Here is an 18,613-nt window from a genome sequence, read left to right on the forward strand (position 1 = left end):
TGAAATCTACAATGAATTTAGATTTTTTTCAATATTTATTCTCTCTAAAAAGCAAACCATAGATGCGATTTGGTTAGGAAAACAAAAACTTTGTTGCATGTTTTGGTTCTATCAGTAATTATTATTACAAAAACATATTTTTTTAAGTTCAATAAATATTCAAATTGAAGTTAATTTTCTTCGGAAGAGCGTAGCGATGTTAATCTTCACATGCGAAGAATAATTTCATGTTAGATGTGAATTTAACCATCACCAATTGAATTAACATTTGACATTCTTTGTGCCCGTGTAGGTGGGTGTGTGCAGAGGTGTGAACTGCGGCAGGTGAGGGTCTTCTTGGTGGGACAGAGAAGGGGAGAGCGAGCGAGTGAGTGAGGGAGAGGGCAAGACCGAGGTCTCCGGGAGTACTTGAGACAGGTACGAGAGTGCATATTGAGACAGGTGACAACAGTCGCACTTCATTCACTCTGTTGTTGTGACTGCAGCGCCCCCATCCTCAAGCTTACACCAACCCCCCTCCGTGAATGCTACTTCTTGGCCAGGTTCTTCTTGTGGCACCTCTTCTTCTTCTTCTTGGCCCAGAGCATTATGCAGCGGGAACGGCAACTGTTTGGTGGTAATTGCTGGCGGTGCAGACGCACTAAATCAATTAGAATGCAACCCACGCAAAGCATTTGCAATGGAAATTCCTAAGCGCAAACAGATTGTTCTACTTCTGGCTCACGATAATGTCTGGCAAGTTGCTGTGGGGCTGTGTAAAACTTGGTAACTCCATTCAGATTGCCATCTTCAGCTGGAGTGCTTTTCTGAAGTATCTTTAAGCAGTTAGCACGAATTGTAAGGAATCCTGCCTGCATTGTGGGAAACATACATACTACATAGTTGCCAGCTTATAAATCATTGGCAATTAAAACTTTGCTACATTTGAATGTACGAGAGCACTAAAGTCAATTAATCATGGAATGTGTTATTTTCCAAGCTAATTGTATAGGTATTTAATACTGTTTGCAAAGAGTATAAAGTTTTTATTACTCCAAAAACCTTTCATATCTCCCCTCCTTCGATATCATTTGCATTTTCTGATCGAAGTCGGAATTTTTATGAAGTGCATTTCTTTCACTTTTCACGTGCTTCACATTTTTGGACGATGATGCGGAAACTCAGTGTGCTCCCCGAAATGGAAATGATTTTGTCAGTTGGGTTCAGTTCACTGAACCCTGCCTTTTTCACTCCTCAAATATGCAACACCCAACACCTTTGTCAAAAAAAAAAAAAAGACGTTTGGTCAGTTGTCAGTTGTTGGTGGAAGGTGCGATAAATGCGGACAGACGTAGCGAGCGAAAGGGCCAAAAAGAAACCCATTAAAGTAAAGCTGCATTAACAGCTAAATGAAAACACCCAACAACAAAGCGCAGGCATCAAATTTCTTTACAGACAGAAAAAATGCGGGTGGGTTGAACCCACAGACACGTTGAATGGAGAAGGAGAAAGTGGGCACTGAGGCAAAAGGGTTTCAAAAATTTGAAGCTAATTAAAAAAAAATTAAAATTCGTTACTTTATTTCGAAACTATTCTTCTGGGCGTTTTCCAAAGCACTGAGGATTTTTTATCTAACCAAATGTAAATCTTATTTGAAAACTTTTGTTTTTATAATATTTTAATGTATTTATTTTTTTCAGTATAATAAAGAGAGCGGGGGAATGTCAAATCGAACGATTAAGACACGCTTACGTTTTAATTTTGCCGTTGTTGTTTTGTTCTGCAGTTTCGTCTTTCTGTTTTGTGTTTCCCCCACACATTTTTTTTCGCCTTTTTGTTATTTGCGGGGTTTCATTTAAGTGCCCGCTGCTGTACTGTTCGCAGTTACTGTTATTGTTGTTGTTGTTCTTATTAGCTAGTTTTCACTCTTATCTGCGTCGCTATTCTGTGTTTTTTTTTCTATGAATGCATGTGGGTGGTGTTTCCCCAGCAATAAACCCCCTGAATTTCCCTCCCCCTCCCAACACTCATTGTAGCTCTGGGTTTGTGCCTTTTGTGAAAATATTTCAATTATTTGTCAAATTGACACAATGCGCAATTCTGGTTACAATTCGCAATTGTTTGGCTGAGCAGCGAAAACAACAATTGCCGTAGGCCTGGGGATGCTGTCAGCAGTTTGGGGAGATAATTTCAATTGGATTTAGTTTAGTACTAGATTCATGGAAAATATTATCTATGACCAGCATCTTTCATCTTATCGTTGATGTTCCTGGAAACGCTGTGTGGAACGGAAGTCTTTCGTCATTGATCTTTGATCCGTAAACAGTCGGTTCTACGTATGTGAATTAAAAATCAGAACACATGTGTTGACATTTCGTGTGTGGTCTTTGCTTATTTTTCCTAGTGATATGAAAAAGTTCACTGCAAATCATATGGTTTTCAAATCGTTTTCCAAATTAAAGTTTGATACTTTCTCTCGCTTATGTAAATCAGAATCCACATATTTTTAAATGAGAAACACTCTAATATTGATATGTCTTTACTTTATCGACAATACAAAATTATCAGCTGTCTGGGAGCTTAAGTGAAATAGACATAAACTCACTGTAATTTTCCCCATTTCGAATTCTTCGAAGACAGAGTAGTTGAATTCTTGGAATTTCTTCTGATAACCTTGGGCGAGAGCCAGTGGGTGGGTGGATTGTTTTGTCTCCGCTCTTATCGCAGCAAAGAAATGATAACGTTATTGGATTGGTAACAAAGCGACAAAGGCGCTCCGCTCCGCCTGTGTGCAACTATTAATTTAAGACAAACACTGTGTTCTTTTTCAGATAGAAAAAAGTAGCGCATAATAATTAAACTGAAAACATGCTAAGAGTGGCCTAAGTCACAGAAACGGGGCAGAGACAGAGTTCGGAAAACGGAATACCATGGTGCGACTGAATGTTGCAGAGCAACACAGCAGCAGCAACAACAACGGCAACATAAGCAACGGCAGCATAAGCAACACCAACGGAACAATAATAACTAGCAACAATAATGCGGGTGGCAGTTGCTCCTCGACAACCTCATCAACGACCAGTTTGAATAGCAATCCGGCCTCGCCCGCCTGCACCATGGTGATGTTGCCGGCACCGCAGCAACACTTGTTGGTGCAGCAGCAGCAGCAGCAACAGCAGCAGCCGCAGCAACCACCGCCGCAGTTGCAGCAGCAACATGGCCCGCAGCAGCAACTGCAGCAACAGCAGCAGCAACACTCTCCCTCGGATGGCGGTTCATCGAATTGCTCGCTGCCGGCATCGCCGCCTTTGCTGCAGCAAACCGCAACTCCGCCGCAGGGCGCCCAGATTGTGCCGCCCGTGTGCGCGCTGCACCACCCACAACAGCAGCTGGCCTTGATGGCGGCCATGCAGCACCACCACCACCTGCCGCCGCCCCATGCCCTGCACCACGCCCCACTGCCGCCACCGCCGCCAAATCTACCGCCACCCCACGAAAATGGCCACGGCGGCGGTGGGTCCGGCGTGGCGGGTGGTGGTGGCATTTCGCCCAACGGCGGCGGTGGCTCCTCCGCCAGCAGCGTGAGCAGCCTGTCCAGCGGCAGTGGCGGTTCCGGAGGTCAGGTGAACGGTCTGAGTAACGGAACGAACGGCATTGCGCCATTGCCGCCGGGTCAGCTGTATATCCAGTATCCGGGCGAGTTCTATCCGCCGGAATACTACATAGCACCGCATCCGCACGAGGGCATCTGTCCGCAGCATCCGCACCACCCACACCCGCACCACCACCAGCCCATGTGCGCCATGTCCACGGAATACGGTGAGTCCACACTCGTGTTACAACTCTAAATTATGCCTTTAGCAGGAATTTTACAAAATCAGAAAAAGATATTAGTCATTTTAAGTGCCTTAAATCGCTTATGCATTTAGTATTCAGCGTTGCATAACGGAATATTTCATATTTCACTGTAAAATGCCACTGTGCTTAATAGAAATAAAATATCCCCTAAGACTGTGAAGCACTTGAGCATCGCTCTGGTGCAGCTAATTACAGCTGAAGTAATCCCCTGGCTAAGTATCTCAATTCGTCAAAAGATACTTCGCTAAGCCTTCACCACGATGATGCAGTTGCCGAGCTCTTAAGCTGCCAAAAAACTTGGTAAGCGACAAACAAACAAAAATGGACGAAAAGAGGGCAGTGCTCCGCCCTAATGCTAAAAATAGACGAAAGCCATCCATCCCAACCCATCAACCCACCAAAGCAGCCCACTTCAACTCCCCCTGGCAGTAAGCTGTATACATTTGGCATTTAAATCTGCTGAGGAGCAAACCTCAACCTCAAACCACCGCCCCATCCGTCCGCAAAGTCAACAAGTAAACTTTGCATTTGATTTATCTCTCCGGCATAGAATGCGTCCTTCGCGCTCCTCCTCCTAGAATGCCCCTCTTGGAAACCCAGCTCCGACTACGCCAGTCATTTAATATCATCAGGCAACAAATTAGCTCTAAGTCGCCTTTTTTTCTCTGCTCCCAGTGACTGCACTCGGTACCATTTGAATTTCCATAACAACAGAAACAATGAGACATCCAGAGCGAAAAATACATATACATATACATATATATTAATAGATACGGCATCCAGTTTCAGATTCGACAACAACTTAAGTTCCAGTCCGCGTTCTTAGTACATATAAAGTGACCAATGTACGTCTATTTAGAGATTTGCATAAGAAGTAAGAAACATACGTGAAATACAGGGTGTCTAGAAAAAACAAGTCATCTACCACATTTTAACCTACAAGATACTTTATCTGCATAGCCTCTTTTTTTTAGATATCACAATTAACACCCTATACGCGTAGCTTGGCGATATAACAAGCAATTCACATTTGTGATTTGGCATTAGCATGATTATTTCCAAACACCCACACAAACTGAAATGGACCATAGAATAAAGCCAGTCGAAGTGGAACTCAACTGACCAAGCCGAACGAACTGACCGACAATCCCATCCAGAGATGTGCGTACAGAAATAGAACAGAAATGTGTCACTCTCGAGAAGAAATCCGATGTGGACAAACTGACGGAGTGTGTTGGCAAAATATATAATTGAATTTGATCAGGTTTGCACGCAACCCAAAAACCTCGATAACCAACATTTTCAATTTATCAATGTCATTAACCTTAATTGTGGTTTTTGCTGTGGGTAAATGGGAGGGGGGGTGAAACAAAGAGCACCCATTCATCGACTTCAGTTTTGGTATCTTTTTGATTGTTTTTTGGCGCATCTTCTAATTCGATTCCCCTACCCTCTTACACTAGACAGCCAGCAAGCTGTGTGTGTTCTCCATGTGCTAATTGAATTTGCATGTGAGGCTGGCAGTTATTCACACCCAACCACCCACCACCCACCCAGCAATGCCTCCTCTTAACCCACTAAAGACTACCCGCCGCCCATGGAACTTTGTCACTTAGTTTGATGTCAACATTGAAGACCCGGTAGAAAGTGCCAGAGAGCCGGGAGTATTCTCTGCTCTAAGTTGCACATAATTTACAATTAAGGGGAAGTGTAAATGGCTTTTCTACCTCCACATTGTACCCCCCGCCCCACTTTCGCCCCTTATCTAAGCCCCTGTTTTCCTCCTTCTAGCTTCCTTTGCTCATTTGGCAAGAGCGCCTGCACTGGGGGGAAATAATTGCCACCTATAATGAAAACAGAAAATCATAATTTAAGACGTTTACCTTGCACTGCAAGAACTTTTATTGCACTGGCAAGGTAAAAGTATAATTAAATTTCGAGTAAAAGTTATGAAAATTAAAAGTTTTGCAAAATAATATGGCTAAATATCTAGAAAAGTTTTAACAGGACTTAATCATAGGAATATTGTAATTTAGCCACTATAATTATAATTTTTATGCACTCCAAAGTGTTGCAGATACTTAATAGAACATGAGATTCAGAAAATTCACTGCTTAAATTGAATATTTTGTTCAGTGATTTCTCCGACAGCTTTGCCTTTGCCTTTCCCTCAGCTCCAATCGACTTTGGCCCGGCCTGATTGTTGTTAATCGAATAAACTTGCAGAGGAAATGGGCTCTGAGTGCGTGCTGGGCCTGAGACTAGTGCAGACTCCCCATGTCCCCAAGTCCCAACCTCCCCCCAAAGAACCCACTTCTCGTAGTGCCCCACACCAGTGCGCCCTGTGAGTTCTAATGGAATTTGCGCCCGGGTCGACGGCAACTTTACTTTATTGATATGGATGCTGAGCATGTTATAATTATAAGAATGCTGAGCAGGCTCTTGTTTCTGCCCCCAGTTCCTTCAACTTGTGGTGCAAAAAATATTTAGCTGAATGGCGTAGAGATATGGTAGTATTTCTGGTGTATATTCCGAATGAGTGGGTGGCCACTGGTCACCCCGCATGGTGTTGATTGCCGAGTCCGAGTCTCTAATCAACATAATTTCTATTATTTTATATGCCCACACCCTAGATTTTTATGCGGTCAGCCTTAATAAGCGCGGAACAAATGAAAAGCAGAAGGAAAAAAAAAAAAGAAAAGGGAATTGGAATTGGAATTGAAGGCTGATAAAAGGGCGTGTAGCTGAAGGCCATCGTTTGAAGAATCTTGAATCTAGAACGACTTATTTTGGATGCGATCTTAAGCAAAAGCGCAAGCCAAGGTTTCTTGCGTAATGTTTCTCAAATAAGTTGAGATATATATATATTGTTAGATTGCAAAATAGAACGCAAATTGCAAACAGCAATCAAATATATTATTTCTGTACATTTCGAAATATACTTTAAATATATGTACAAAATATTCAAATCAAACAATCAAAAGCACATTTCATTATATCCCATTGGATTTAGTGAAGCTGAGACATCTTTCCCAACCCTCTTATTTAGTTCAGCACATGTTTGAGGTCATTAACAAATGTTCCCATAAATACGAAAATACAAGAAAAGCAAACATCTTCGATATTAAGTACACTCAGTCAATGAACCTACGAGAAATATGTGAAACCAGAGAGCAAATAAGAGAAAACGGGCGATGATGGGAAATCTAAGTGTTACATCAACACTTGTCCACAAGATCAGAATCCCTGAGAATAAACAACAAAGTCTGGGTGAGAAGTCAGGGTTTAAAGTCATGAGGGCAAGTCATGAGCAAACCAATATCTATCTGGCCATTATAGTACATAGTACAGTATATCCCGCCGGCACCCATTTTTCGGTTAATCTCTTTGGTAATAATTTTTAATTAACCCGCACATCGAACGCCCTCGGCTTATTAAGACTTATTATATTCTGAGAGGGGCGAGGAGCGGCTGGCAAGCCATGCTGTGGTGAACTCTGCACTTTGAACTTTTCGGCTCTCTTCCGTCATTTAATGGCTGGCAGATGCCAGCCCGGAAAATTAAACGAGCTGTCAAATAATAATTCATCTTTCGTTCTTTCTGGCGAAATAGAGCACAAGCTCCTCGTTACTGAAGTGACTGAAGTAACGAAGTAATTCGAGTCGAGACGCCACCTGCTTGTAAAAGCCAGAAGAAAACTGTGTCACAAAGTAATACAAATTAGGGGGAAAAAATGGGCGAGAAGGACAAAGGGACTTGTGCAAACACTACTGATAGAATCCACAAATGATTGTTACTTATTATTCGCACATAAAACGTTTTTCCCAGGGTCTCTTTTCCCGCCCCATCAACAATTGTTCAGTGAGGCATAAGCAAACATTTCCATTTCGCAAGTAAGGACATTGTCGAAGGTCCTGTGTCCCCTTTTGTGATGTCATATTACAAGCTCTTAGCTCTGCGCAGCGAATTCCTGTGGGTCGTAAAAAGAAAAGTGCATAAAATGTCTTGTCAGTGGCTGTCAAACTGTAGGCAGTCAGCCAGCCAGGCGACACAGGTATATGTAGGTAGAAAACGGCTAAAAAGCATAGAGCTTTTCGAAATATACGGTGGTATGTGGCGATGTGGCGATGTGGCGATGTACGCTTTGGAATAAATGGCAGCTGCTCTTAACCCCTTTCGCCTGCCTGAAATCCACATAAACTTGTCCATTTTTACGAGCCGCTTTGGCGGCACAGATTTATTGGCTTCCTCGCTTCTGCTCGATTTTATTGTCGGTGCCCCACGGAATATAACCCATTGCATTTGCATACATGTATAGACACCCCAAACGAGACATCGCCTCGCTGACTTCGATGCTTCGATTTTATGCCAAAATCCGAAGGTTAGCCAAAACTCGAAATTCAAACCGATAGTTTGGCCATCTCGCGTCGAGTTTTATGCCTCACTTTGAAGTGGAGCATTATAGCGCACGAATCCCAGTTTCCGGCATTGGGTATCCAAATCCATCGCATTTGTCTTCAAGGGGAGTTTCCTTCACGACGGACGGACTTAATGACAGCGACGACGAGGCTGTCAAAAGTCTCCAATGACAAATTGCTTTCGGCTTTGAAAAGTTTGGGCAGGATGAAAGGCGACATGAGGTTGCATAAATTTGTGGCCTGCCGCCCAATCCCAATCCCCCCAGAAAGTATATTCATATTTAAAGTTTTGGCGATGAGCTCGAACTGTCAACGCCCCCGTCAACAATTGTCTTGGCATTGTGACCCATATTTTTAACCAGCAACTCTATTTATTTTAGCGCCACCCCCACTCTGTGAGCTTAATTAATTTTTGGTATCAGCAGAAGCAGAAACATTTGTTTGCATGCAACAACGGTCGAGATGAAATCGGCATTTGCACAGCGCAGAACTTGAGCTGAAGCATTTTCTCTGCTATCAATGTCAGTATATCACCGCCTTAATGGGCTTTACCCAAATCCCCCCCAGCGCCAACATCCGCCTGCCTGCATCTGGCTTCCTCATTTAATATAATTTGTTGCAAGTTTTGCGGCATGTGGCAGCAGACTGCTGCACTAATTGAAACGTAATTATATCATTCGGGCACGGGGTCTGCTCGGTGCATTGGGCTGTCAGTTTCTCAATCACTCATTTAGTCATTTAGTCAGTGTCTCACACTCTCAACTAGCCACTAATTGCAATTTGCACAGTTTGAGCTGCGCTGGGTATACGTGTATGGCTTAAAAGTTATATCACCCGTGGCACCTTCGTTTGATATTCAATTTGTTACACAAGCTGTTTCACCAGAGTTTATCAGACAGTTACATAATTTCGCTAAATCATTAGCTTCACTTAAGACAGTAACTATTCAGGGGCTTATCATTTAAGTGCATTGTACATATATTCTGGCAAATGTGCAATGTGGAGGGGACTTTTCCATGCTCATAGAAAATTAATTTGAAGTTCAAATTATATTAGTAAATAAATCTAAATTTCTTTAACCTAATAGGTAAGGCAGCACAGATTCGTTTTAAATAAGAACTAATAAATAAGTTATATGTATTATAAGCCCTTTACAATTGCCGAATCAAGCATTCATTCCATAACTCTTTTTCCACGTCAATTGTTCAAAAGCGAAAAAAAACGTGTTTCATTTTGGCATTGGCCAAAAAAGTATTTTCCATTGTGATCCGTGTTTTTATGCAACTCTCATCAAACGGAAGTTGTTTCCCGATTTTCTTTATACATATAGCACATATTTTTTCGCAATTTTTTATATTTTCATTTGGTGTGCTTGGGATTTGCCAAAGGAGCGCAATTTATTCGTTTGCATTTTTCGGGCTTAAAGTTTTTGGTGCGTGTGTTTGGGATATAAATCTCGCAGCGTATAGATATTTTTTGGCAATTTAATTGAAATGTCAGGCACGTGGTCGCTTCAGAAATCCGAGGAGTGGAATGGAGCTTGACCCTCGCCTCGACTTGCTTCGCTGCCTAATCCCGTCCAGCTCTTGTGGTTGTCGCACATTTCCGGCTTAAAGTGGCAATGTTGATGTTGCTGGTGTTGCCGCTTTGGATGGTAAAGCTGGTATAGCTGGTGTTGCTGTTGTAGTCTGCCACATCCGTTTGCGACGCGTACACGTAATTGATTTTCCCGCACCGCCCCCTTTGCTGCGTTTGATATTCAAGCGCAAAATCTCTGCGCTCCACATGGAAAACACAAACAAAATTTGCAAAAAAAGAAGAAAATAAATACAAAAATGTGGAGCAACAATAACAACAGCATTTTTTGCGTGTCAAATGAGAATTTCACTCGCTTTGATTTGGTTTGTGGGGAGTACATGCACAGAAAGCAAAATTCACTCATTTCATTTGGCAACAAAACAGTTTTTTTAACAACTTTGCATTTAATTTATAAATTATTTATAAAAAATGTTGAATTTAATTTTTCCAAAATATGAGTAATGCTCATTCTCAATCTTCATTTTCTTCAATTTTTCGTATGGAATTTCTTCCAGTGTACTTGTGCACAACTACGGGTATTATTTTTTTGGCATATCCACCGGTAAATATGACCGTGAACTTTGAATGCCACATGCATCGACAAACAAATGTATAACAAACAATGAACAAATCTCTAACAATAAAGTGCACACAATTCCAATTGTGATTTAATAAAGCTTAACTTACTTTAAGTATAACTTTGGCAACCCAATTAAATTCGCACATTTCGGAGAAGTCATCGCCATTACGACAATGTCACATTTGCAATGCATAAGGGCCAATGAAGTCAGGCATTTAACGCTTAATTTATAGGCCAGAAAAAAGTACCGTTCGAAGATATATCTTTTAATATACCTTTTGGCCCTCGCATTTGGAGTCCGTGTAATCCGCAGTAAGCCGCAATATTGGCCAAATAATCACTGTCGTCGAGCAACAAATAAATTCCGCCCCTTCAACTTTAACAGTCCCATGAATCGAATTCACAGTGAAGAGAATAAACAAATTCGCATAAATTTTTTTCTTTGCCTGGTGAGAGTGGGAAAATTGCCTTTAAATTGCTCGAAAATGCTTTCTTAATACATTGCGCAATTTCGTATTGAAATCAGGGTGTGGCATGGAAAACCCACAACAAAATGGAAAAAGAAGGCAACCGAGCTGTGAAAAAATCAACGCAGAACAAAACGCGAGGAAAACTAAATCGAAATAATGCAGGATGACAAAATAACTTAAAGCGGCAATAAATTGTTCAGCTCAAGGACATGCTTAAGGCGAGCTTTGGGGGCGAAAATGTAGATGAAGATGTAAAAGAAGCTGGAGCAGCCGCAGCCGCAGCCGGGAAAACTGTCAACACGTTTTGGCCATTTCGGTCTACGTTTCGTTGGCCTCAAAAAAAAAAAAAAAAAAAAAACAAACTGGCGGCGAATTTAAAAGTCGTGGCATCTTTTTTTGCCTTATGACAATGAGCCATTTTTTGTGAGTGAGCTGGGATTTTCAGCTAAAGGGGTGGACGGTTTATTTATCATCATAGTTGCGGTGGATGGTTGTAATTTTTAAGTTGGTAGTACCCCAAAGCCAGCTCAGATTTATGATGCTACGGAGTAGAATGCTTAGGAAAGCTAATTAAAATTGTAAGTGTTTAAATATGTTTTTTAACTTTAATGCAGTTCTTTAATAGCTCACAGAACTTTTACAAAATGTTTTATAAACTTCTCGTTTAGCTCATTTCATATCTCCTACTCTATATATTTTTCGCATCTATATATCCTGCGTATCTGGTCGAGAATCTAGCCCTCGGCTCCCAACTCCCGCCCTGTCCATACCCCCTGTCCATCCACCTTGTCCTTGTTTTTGCGACCGCCTTCTTCTTGTTTGTTTGCCTTGCGTGTCCTTCGGTGGCGTATGCGTAATATGTTTTTGTTTGCCACAGGCCTGGAAGCTCCCGAGCCAGACACACGCCAGACAATACATCGGCTATATACACAGATTCCCACACATATATATACATATATATATATTTACAAATTTACATTTATTTTCATATACATACTCTGTGCGTGTTGACCTTGCGAATGGCCAGCGGCTATTGAGTGTCTTTGCAGACGCCTGTGTTCCGCACAACAAAAAAGTCTTTTAATTGCTTTTTAATGAGTCGCCGCTGTCATTTTTCCTGGACTGACGACTCGGTGGGTGGCAGAGGTGGTGGGTTAGCCACTTTAAAGGAAGGTCTAAGGTCGTCTGCATGTCAACGGATATATAAATTAAGATATACACATCGAACAAGTATCGACTGTCAGCACGAAAATTGAAAGAAAATCCAGAGAAAAAATATGTAATAAGTGATGTGATCTGATAAGAAGAAATATATATATTTGTGGAATTTCACAAAGTTGCCGCTCTAGTTTAGTTTGGATACTTACGAATAGTTGATTAAAAATAAGTGATTCGCCGATAAATCTAATCTAATAAAAGCTCCTTTAACCAACCACATATAAAGCTGGAATTAATTGTATTACAACATTTTTTCCGTACTTTATTGTGCCCTTTGTGTACACATTTTTATTTATATCGCCGCATTTTTCTTTTGCCCTAATGAAAAAATCGCAGAGGCAGATGCAGCAGCGCAGCTTTCATTTGATTTGTATTGCTTTTGTTGCAGTTCAGCGGCTGTTGTAGTTGTTGTTGCTGTTGGCCAGGGCCACTTATGGACGGCAAAAGCTTCTAGAAAATGGGTTCAACAACCGGCAAATGCGGCTAAAAGGAAAGCTGGGCGGGAAATGGTGGAAAATTGGGAGGTTGGGGAGGCGAGGCACCGACACCGCCTAGGACAGCACCCGAAAAAAGCCAACGAATGGGAGGAGGAGGGCAGTGAAGCAAATGCAAAAAATTGGCATCAAACAAGGGAAACTTACAATTGGCGGGGCGAAATGAGGGAGGGGGCAAAGGGGCGGTTGAAATGGTTGGAAAATGGGGGGCAGGGCCATGGGACACACATGCAATGCGCATTAAAATTGTAACTGTAACGTTTTCATCTCTGTCTATCTCTCAGTCTGGTTCTCTGGCCTCAAGGCGCACTCCAACCCTCTCCGAACAGCTTCCCCGCCATTTCCCACCATTTCCCGCTTTTCCCACCCCGTTTTTCCATTCTTATGCCATTTCCATCTCTGGGCAAGTTAAGTGCCATTCATGTGACTCCCTTGCCTTCCTTTGCTGCCGTTTTATCTGCCCTCCTCTTCGGATCCTAACTTTTTGTAACTCTTGATTTTGGTCCTTTTGCTTTTTGTTTCGACTGTTTTATTGTGGGTTTTCGTTGCTTCCATTTTTTTTTTTTTACTTTTTTGAGCGCTTTATTTATTAAAAATATTTTATTTGCTGAAAAATGAACTCTGCGTTTCATAACTGCGAACTTAGTGGTTGTGATATTTAAGTGGTTGTGATATTTGCAATTATATAAACAAAGGTATGATTCCCACACTTTTCAGAATCTTTAAGATTTCGCAGCTTGATGTTTGATTATAACCGTAACCTACTTCCCCCATTCTGATAATAAAGTGACCCGCACATTCTACATACATATATATATCTGAATCCCCAACCGTGTCGTATCTTTGGTGCCGGCAGATTTATATTGATTTCGATATCGCTCGCTGTGTTTGCCATAAAAATTTCGTTGTCCTTTTATTTTTTCTTGTTATGATTGTTGTAATTGTCGTTGCCAACCCCCTCTCCCCTCCCCCCAAAAAAAAATGGGCCTCAATTCCGTTCGATTGGATGCCATTCGAATGGCCGAGAGTCTGGACCAAATAAATTGCCAACAGTTTCGGTTACACTTTTTTCCCGCTGGCCTTTTACTCGCTCCTTTGTTTGCTGGTCATTTGGGTGAATTTTGTGGTCGAAAGGGGATTTTAGTGGTTAATGCTCTCTGCTGGGGGGTTAATTGTGGTGCTGTGGAAAGGGTTAAAAGGTCAACTGGCCGGGCTTGTTAAGTGAACCAATTTGTTTCCAGATAAATATCCAAGTGTTCTTTTATTATGGCCGCCAGCTCCTGAGTGGAAAAAGTTTTTGCAAAATGATAATATTTTCATGGGACTTTGGGGCACAGGTCTTCAACACGCTTACAATGGCTTTTTGATAAGCTGGCATATTTTTCTTTTTCTGTCTTCTTTAACGAAATTGTATTTTAAAAATGTCATATGTAGAATTCCTTTTGACCTTATGATTAAGGAACTATTTATCATTTGCCAGTATTTAAATTAGTTTGGAATCAAGTGTTTTTTTTATTTCCCCTAAGTGCTGGCTTTCATAAAAATATAAATTAATAAAGGACCAGATAAACCGGAATGGCAACGGATTTATTGTCAAATATTGTAATATTTATGGCTTAAACACTGATATGTGTAGTCATAAAAAAATAACAAAAAAAAGTCTGGCACCAAAACCAGTAAAAAGAGTACAAATAAAGACACAAAAACTCAGCCACACCAAGCTGCCTCATAAACCACAAAATGTGTCGAGCCTCATCATAATAATGCATACACACTGATATATGTCAGTACAGCCGACGACATGGCATTAAATCCACATGTTGTCTGGAGGGATCTCGAAAATATAACAAATGTGTTTTCCTATCAAATTGTGTCGCTTGAAAGGCCGAGAACAAAACGTTTTGGCTGTTTCTCAATATAATAATGGATTTCTAGGCCAACCCGAATATTCTGAATCTCCATACGATTTCAACCGAAATTTGGGAATTTTTTTTTTGCCACACATGCGGAACATGCAGCACAATCGCCGGGAAACTAAATTATGCAATTAATTTGCCAGCCCATCCCCAGACTCATTAGCCGAAAATCGAAATGACCAGACCAGTTTCCAAAAATATAATTTGTATAATTTAATTTTTCAGAAGCGTAGTCACGCCAAAAACACACACATTTACCGAGAATACCGAGAATTTTATAAAATGGAAATAACTACTATTTGAATAAATTCTCAATTTACACAAATGCTTTTGAATAATATTTTGAACATGATTCGTTTTAATGCTAAATATTAAATATTAAATGCTATAATAATATGGACCTCCTTTTGTTAAATATTAAAAAAAAAACAAATAGAATAAATACTTAAGTATGAACGAAAACAACTCTTTTTTGCCAACTGTGAATTTATTTGGTGCGTTTTAAATATTCAACACTTAAATGTTGGTTTTTGTGATTTACGGTGTTGACATAATTGCAATTCAGAGAAATGAAATGTTTGTCAACCAACTGTGAAATTACATAATTTGTTACTTTTTTTGAAAAATATCTTTTTTCTGTGAGCTACAATTCCTTACCTAATTTTTAAGCTGCTTAACTTTTTTTAAGACAAAATATATTTTTCTTAAATTCTCTGTGAAAGAGTATTTCATACGCAGACTGGAAAATTCAATTTTTTTGTTTGCAATTATATTTGCGGCTTTTTGCGTCTCTGATTGTATGTTGTGTAAAACATGGACCACAAGGACGTGATGCCGTAATGAGTATTATTATACATTTACAATTAAAAATATTGAAACCATATGCATATGGTGCAAAGTTATGTCTATGAATTAATAATTGGTTTTCAGCCGCACTTTAAGCACTTTAAACCGTGTAAACAATTGTATAGTGTAATCACTTTGACCAAATATATAGCATACATTTAAATGGTAAATACTCATACACAAATACTAACTTTTGATCTACCCTTTTGTTTCGATTGCAGGTAAGCCACAATCAAAGATGATTACGTATACGCACTGTTTCGACCTGAAGTGTAAGTGCAAGTGACCAATTCCATTTCAAATTCAATTAGGTACCGAAAGGAGTTTATTTGTGTGCAACTGACCGCTCAACAAGGTCAGACGTAAAAGTTTCAGTTTTATTTCCTCGTCTCCGACTTTTTTTTTCGCCGTCGGCTGTTATGCAATCCTTGCGAGGACTTCTCCCTCACGCCCAAAGGAAAGTCCATCTCTCTGGGGTCTTGGCAAGCATAGCCATATCCTGCAGTGGCCACGCCCACTCCACACTGGCCGCCCACATCCTTTTCCCCCCCCTTTGGCCTTTTTATGGCCACGTGCGAAAATGCGGCAAAAGTTTTACGAGGTCAGGGTGAAGACGCTTGCTTCTCCAAGTTGAAGATGCTACCGATGATGATGTCACTTCAGTGAAATAATTTGATACAATAAAATTGAGTGGAGTGAGTGCAAAGGAATATGACAAATAAATTTGCATGCACGGAGAAAAATAGCACACACTTAAGTTAAAGAGATTCGTTGGTTTAAAATATATTTTATTCAGCCATTGCAAAATAGTAAGAACTAGGGATTCCTCCTACTGTAATATTCAAACCATTTCCTTTGCTTTTACATTAAAGATTTTATGCAATTTAATTCAGCAAACTTTGAGCTGACAAATGTCTTGCGAGTAGTTGGCACTTGTTGCCGCCTTAAAATAAAATATTCCCCAACTCGCAGAACCGAAAAAGCCAAGATCCCAGACGACGTCAACAACTTTGGCAGGTCCACGCCCTAACCATTTGCACAACGCCCCCAGGCGCAAGTCGCATGCAAAGTGCAGAGCTCAGGGACTGTCGGTCTGTCACAGTTCTCTGGGTGTCCCCCACCAAAATGGAGCTGTATCTGGAGCGTTCAAATGAAGCGGAATCCCAGACTCACATGTCTTCTGGCCACACTCAATTCAATTCAATTAAAAGCCGGCACACGCCGCACCCAAAAGCAAGATGGATAAATAGAGAAAACAGGCGAGGGAGACAGTTCGATTTAGTTGAGATGTTGAATAGACTGACAACTTGAATGCTCTATGAATATTCTAAGACTTACGAGAAACTATACTATACTATACAAACCAGTTCACAAATAACTTTTGCATATGTTCATATATAAACAAATGAAACCCTATTTAAAAGATACTTTTAATTGACTTTCAATGTTTGAATCACAAGGCTATAAATTTCGATGCCAATCTTTAGTTTTGTGTATACTTTTTGTTTAATATTTCCTGCATCGCTGATTCGTGTCAGCGAACCCTGAAAATCTGATTAAAAGCCCAACTGAAATTCAGCGAATCGTTATGCGATATATCTTTCACTTTGTTTTGCAGTTTTTTCCCAGAAAATTTCAATTGATACTTGTTTATATTTTTTTTTTTTGTTTGTTAGTCTTATTTCAGTTATTTGTTGGTTTTTGCACTGTCGAAGGGAGGGCGACCAAGCTCTTTGGCATTTTTATTGGGTGTGGGTATTCGACTCACTTACTTGGGGCGTAGAAAAGGGAGTGGCAGTGCAGCACTTGCCACAAATTATCCAATGGTTGGCCCAGGTTGCCATTCACTTTTCCACATTAACATCAGGTTTTGTTTTTTTTTTTTTGCGCCCAAACCGTGGGGTGGGAAAACCGTGGAAAAGCGAGTGACTGGATTGGCGGTCACTTGAGGTTTTCCATACTCCTTCGCGGGCTGTTCGCTTTCCTCCTGCTCATTTAGGTATTTTGTCTGGCACTCTTTTTCAATTTGCCTTTGATGAGTCACAAAATGCCGCTGCATGAGCTCAAACAAAAGCAATGCGAAAAAGAGGGGGAGAAATCCCCTTCACATTTCTGCAGTCACCCGCACTTTTTACGCCCACTTTCTCCTGCGACTTGTGTTCTGTTTGCACAACTAGGCAGCAATTACGGCTAATTATGAAATTTTCATTTTACCTCGGCTTGCAACTTTGGTCGAAACCAACCAAACTCGGTGAGCAAAGCCACAGAAGACATTGTTATAAAACGAATATTTTTCTTGACACTTTTCTCATGTTATTTATTCAGAGGTATTTAAACTCATTTTACTGCCCTTAGCCATTTAAAGCTGGTTGATTTTCTTACTATTAGTGGTTTTCTGTAAAATATAACCTGAATTTGCCTATTAAATTTGACAACTTTATTAAATTCTCTTTATATCGCTTTAAGCAACTGCATCTGATTACTTACTTGGACAAACACCATGTTAATAATTATGCATATTAAATGAGCTTACATACCTGATTGTGATTTATGCAAATCGATGAACCGAATTTTCCTGGGCAATTCCTGGCCGAAGGCCACTCTAAGCGGATAACTTTTCCCCCGTGGCATTTAGTTTGTCCAACTAATTTCTTATCAATAAAAGTCAAACAACACGAAGAAATGTGCAGGGAAACGACAAATTGACAATCGTGTATTTGTTTTTCTACCAGTTTGTTTGTCACTGCGTATTTGTATCTTTAACGGCATGTGCAGCCAAGTACTGTATCTACAAGATGCAAATTAAAAGCCAAGCGACAGATGCGCCAAATGTAATTCACTTAAATGCTGCTGCCCCTCGACGAGTGACTCACATCCTCAATTTGCGTTCGTTTCAATGTTTACTCCGCTTTCGTTTGTTTTCCCCTGCTCATTCTGATATTTCTCCCTTGTTCATTCATAAATACTCGGATTGGAGAGACGAGAAATGGAGGGGGGGTGCACCTTATCTCCAAACATGTGACGGCAATGCATAGACTGCCCATGGAGACTGTTCTTCAAAGAATTCTCCGTAGAGCCACAGAGAACGATCTAACTCAGTGGATCGCATTCATAAGCCATCGTAAATCAAACCCGATGATTCATCCAATCGAAGTTCCCAATTTCTTGGGCAAACTGTAACTTATATTTAGTTTGGAATGTCCGGTTTTTCGCACTAATCGAAATTTCACAGTTTCTGGGAAAGAAATCTTCTGAT

General features: G+C 40.6%; 1 protein-coding gene across 2 annotated transcripts in view; it reads left to right on the forward strand.

Annotated features, from left to right (window-relative positions):
- The window catches only part of LOC117139585 (fibronectin type-III domain-containing protein 3A), a 105,866-nt gene that overhangs the window by 62,678 nt on the left and 24,575 nt on the right, over positions 1 to 18,613 (forward strand). Inside the window, exon 2 of one of the 2 annotated variants that reach the window (XM_033302010.1) lies at positions 2,811 to 3,798. The exons of the other annotated variant lie outside the window; for it this stretch is intronic. Coding sequence (XP_033157901.1) covers positions 2,910 to 3,798 — 889 coding nt within the window. The 5' untranslated portion in view covers positions 2,811 to 2,909. The remainder of the gene's footprint in view (positions 1 to 2,810; positions 3,799 to 18,613) is intronic. 2 annotated transcript variants of the gene reach the window in all.

This window comes from Drosophila mauritiana, chromosome 2L (genome assembly GCF_004382145.1).
Source record: "Drosophila mauritiana strain mau12 chromosome 2L, ASM438214v1, whole genome shotgun sequence".
Taxonomy (NCBI): Eukaryota; Metazoa; Arthropoda; class Insecta; order Diptera; family Drosophilidae; genus Drosophila; species Drosophila mauritiana.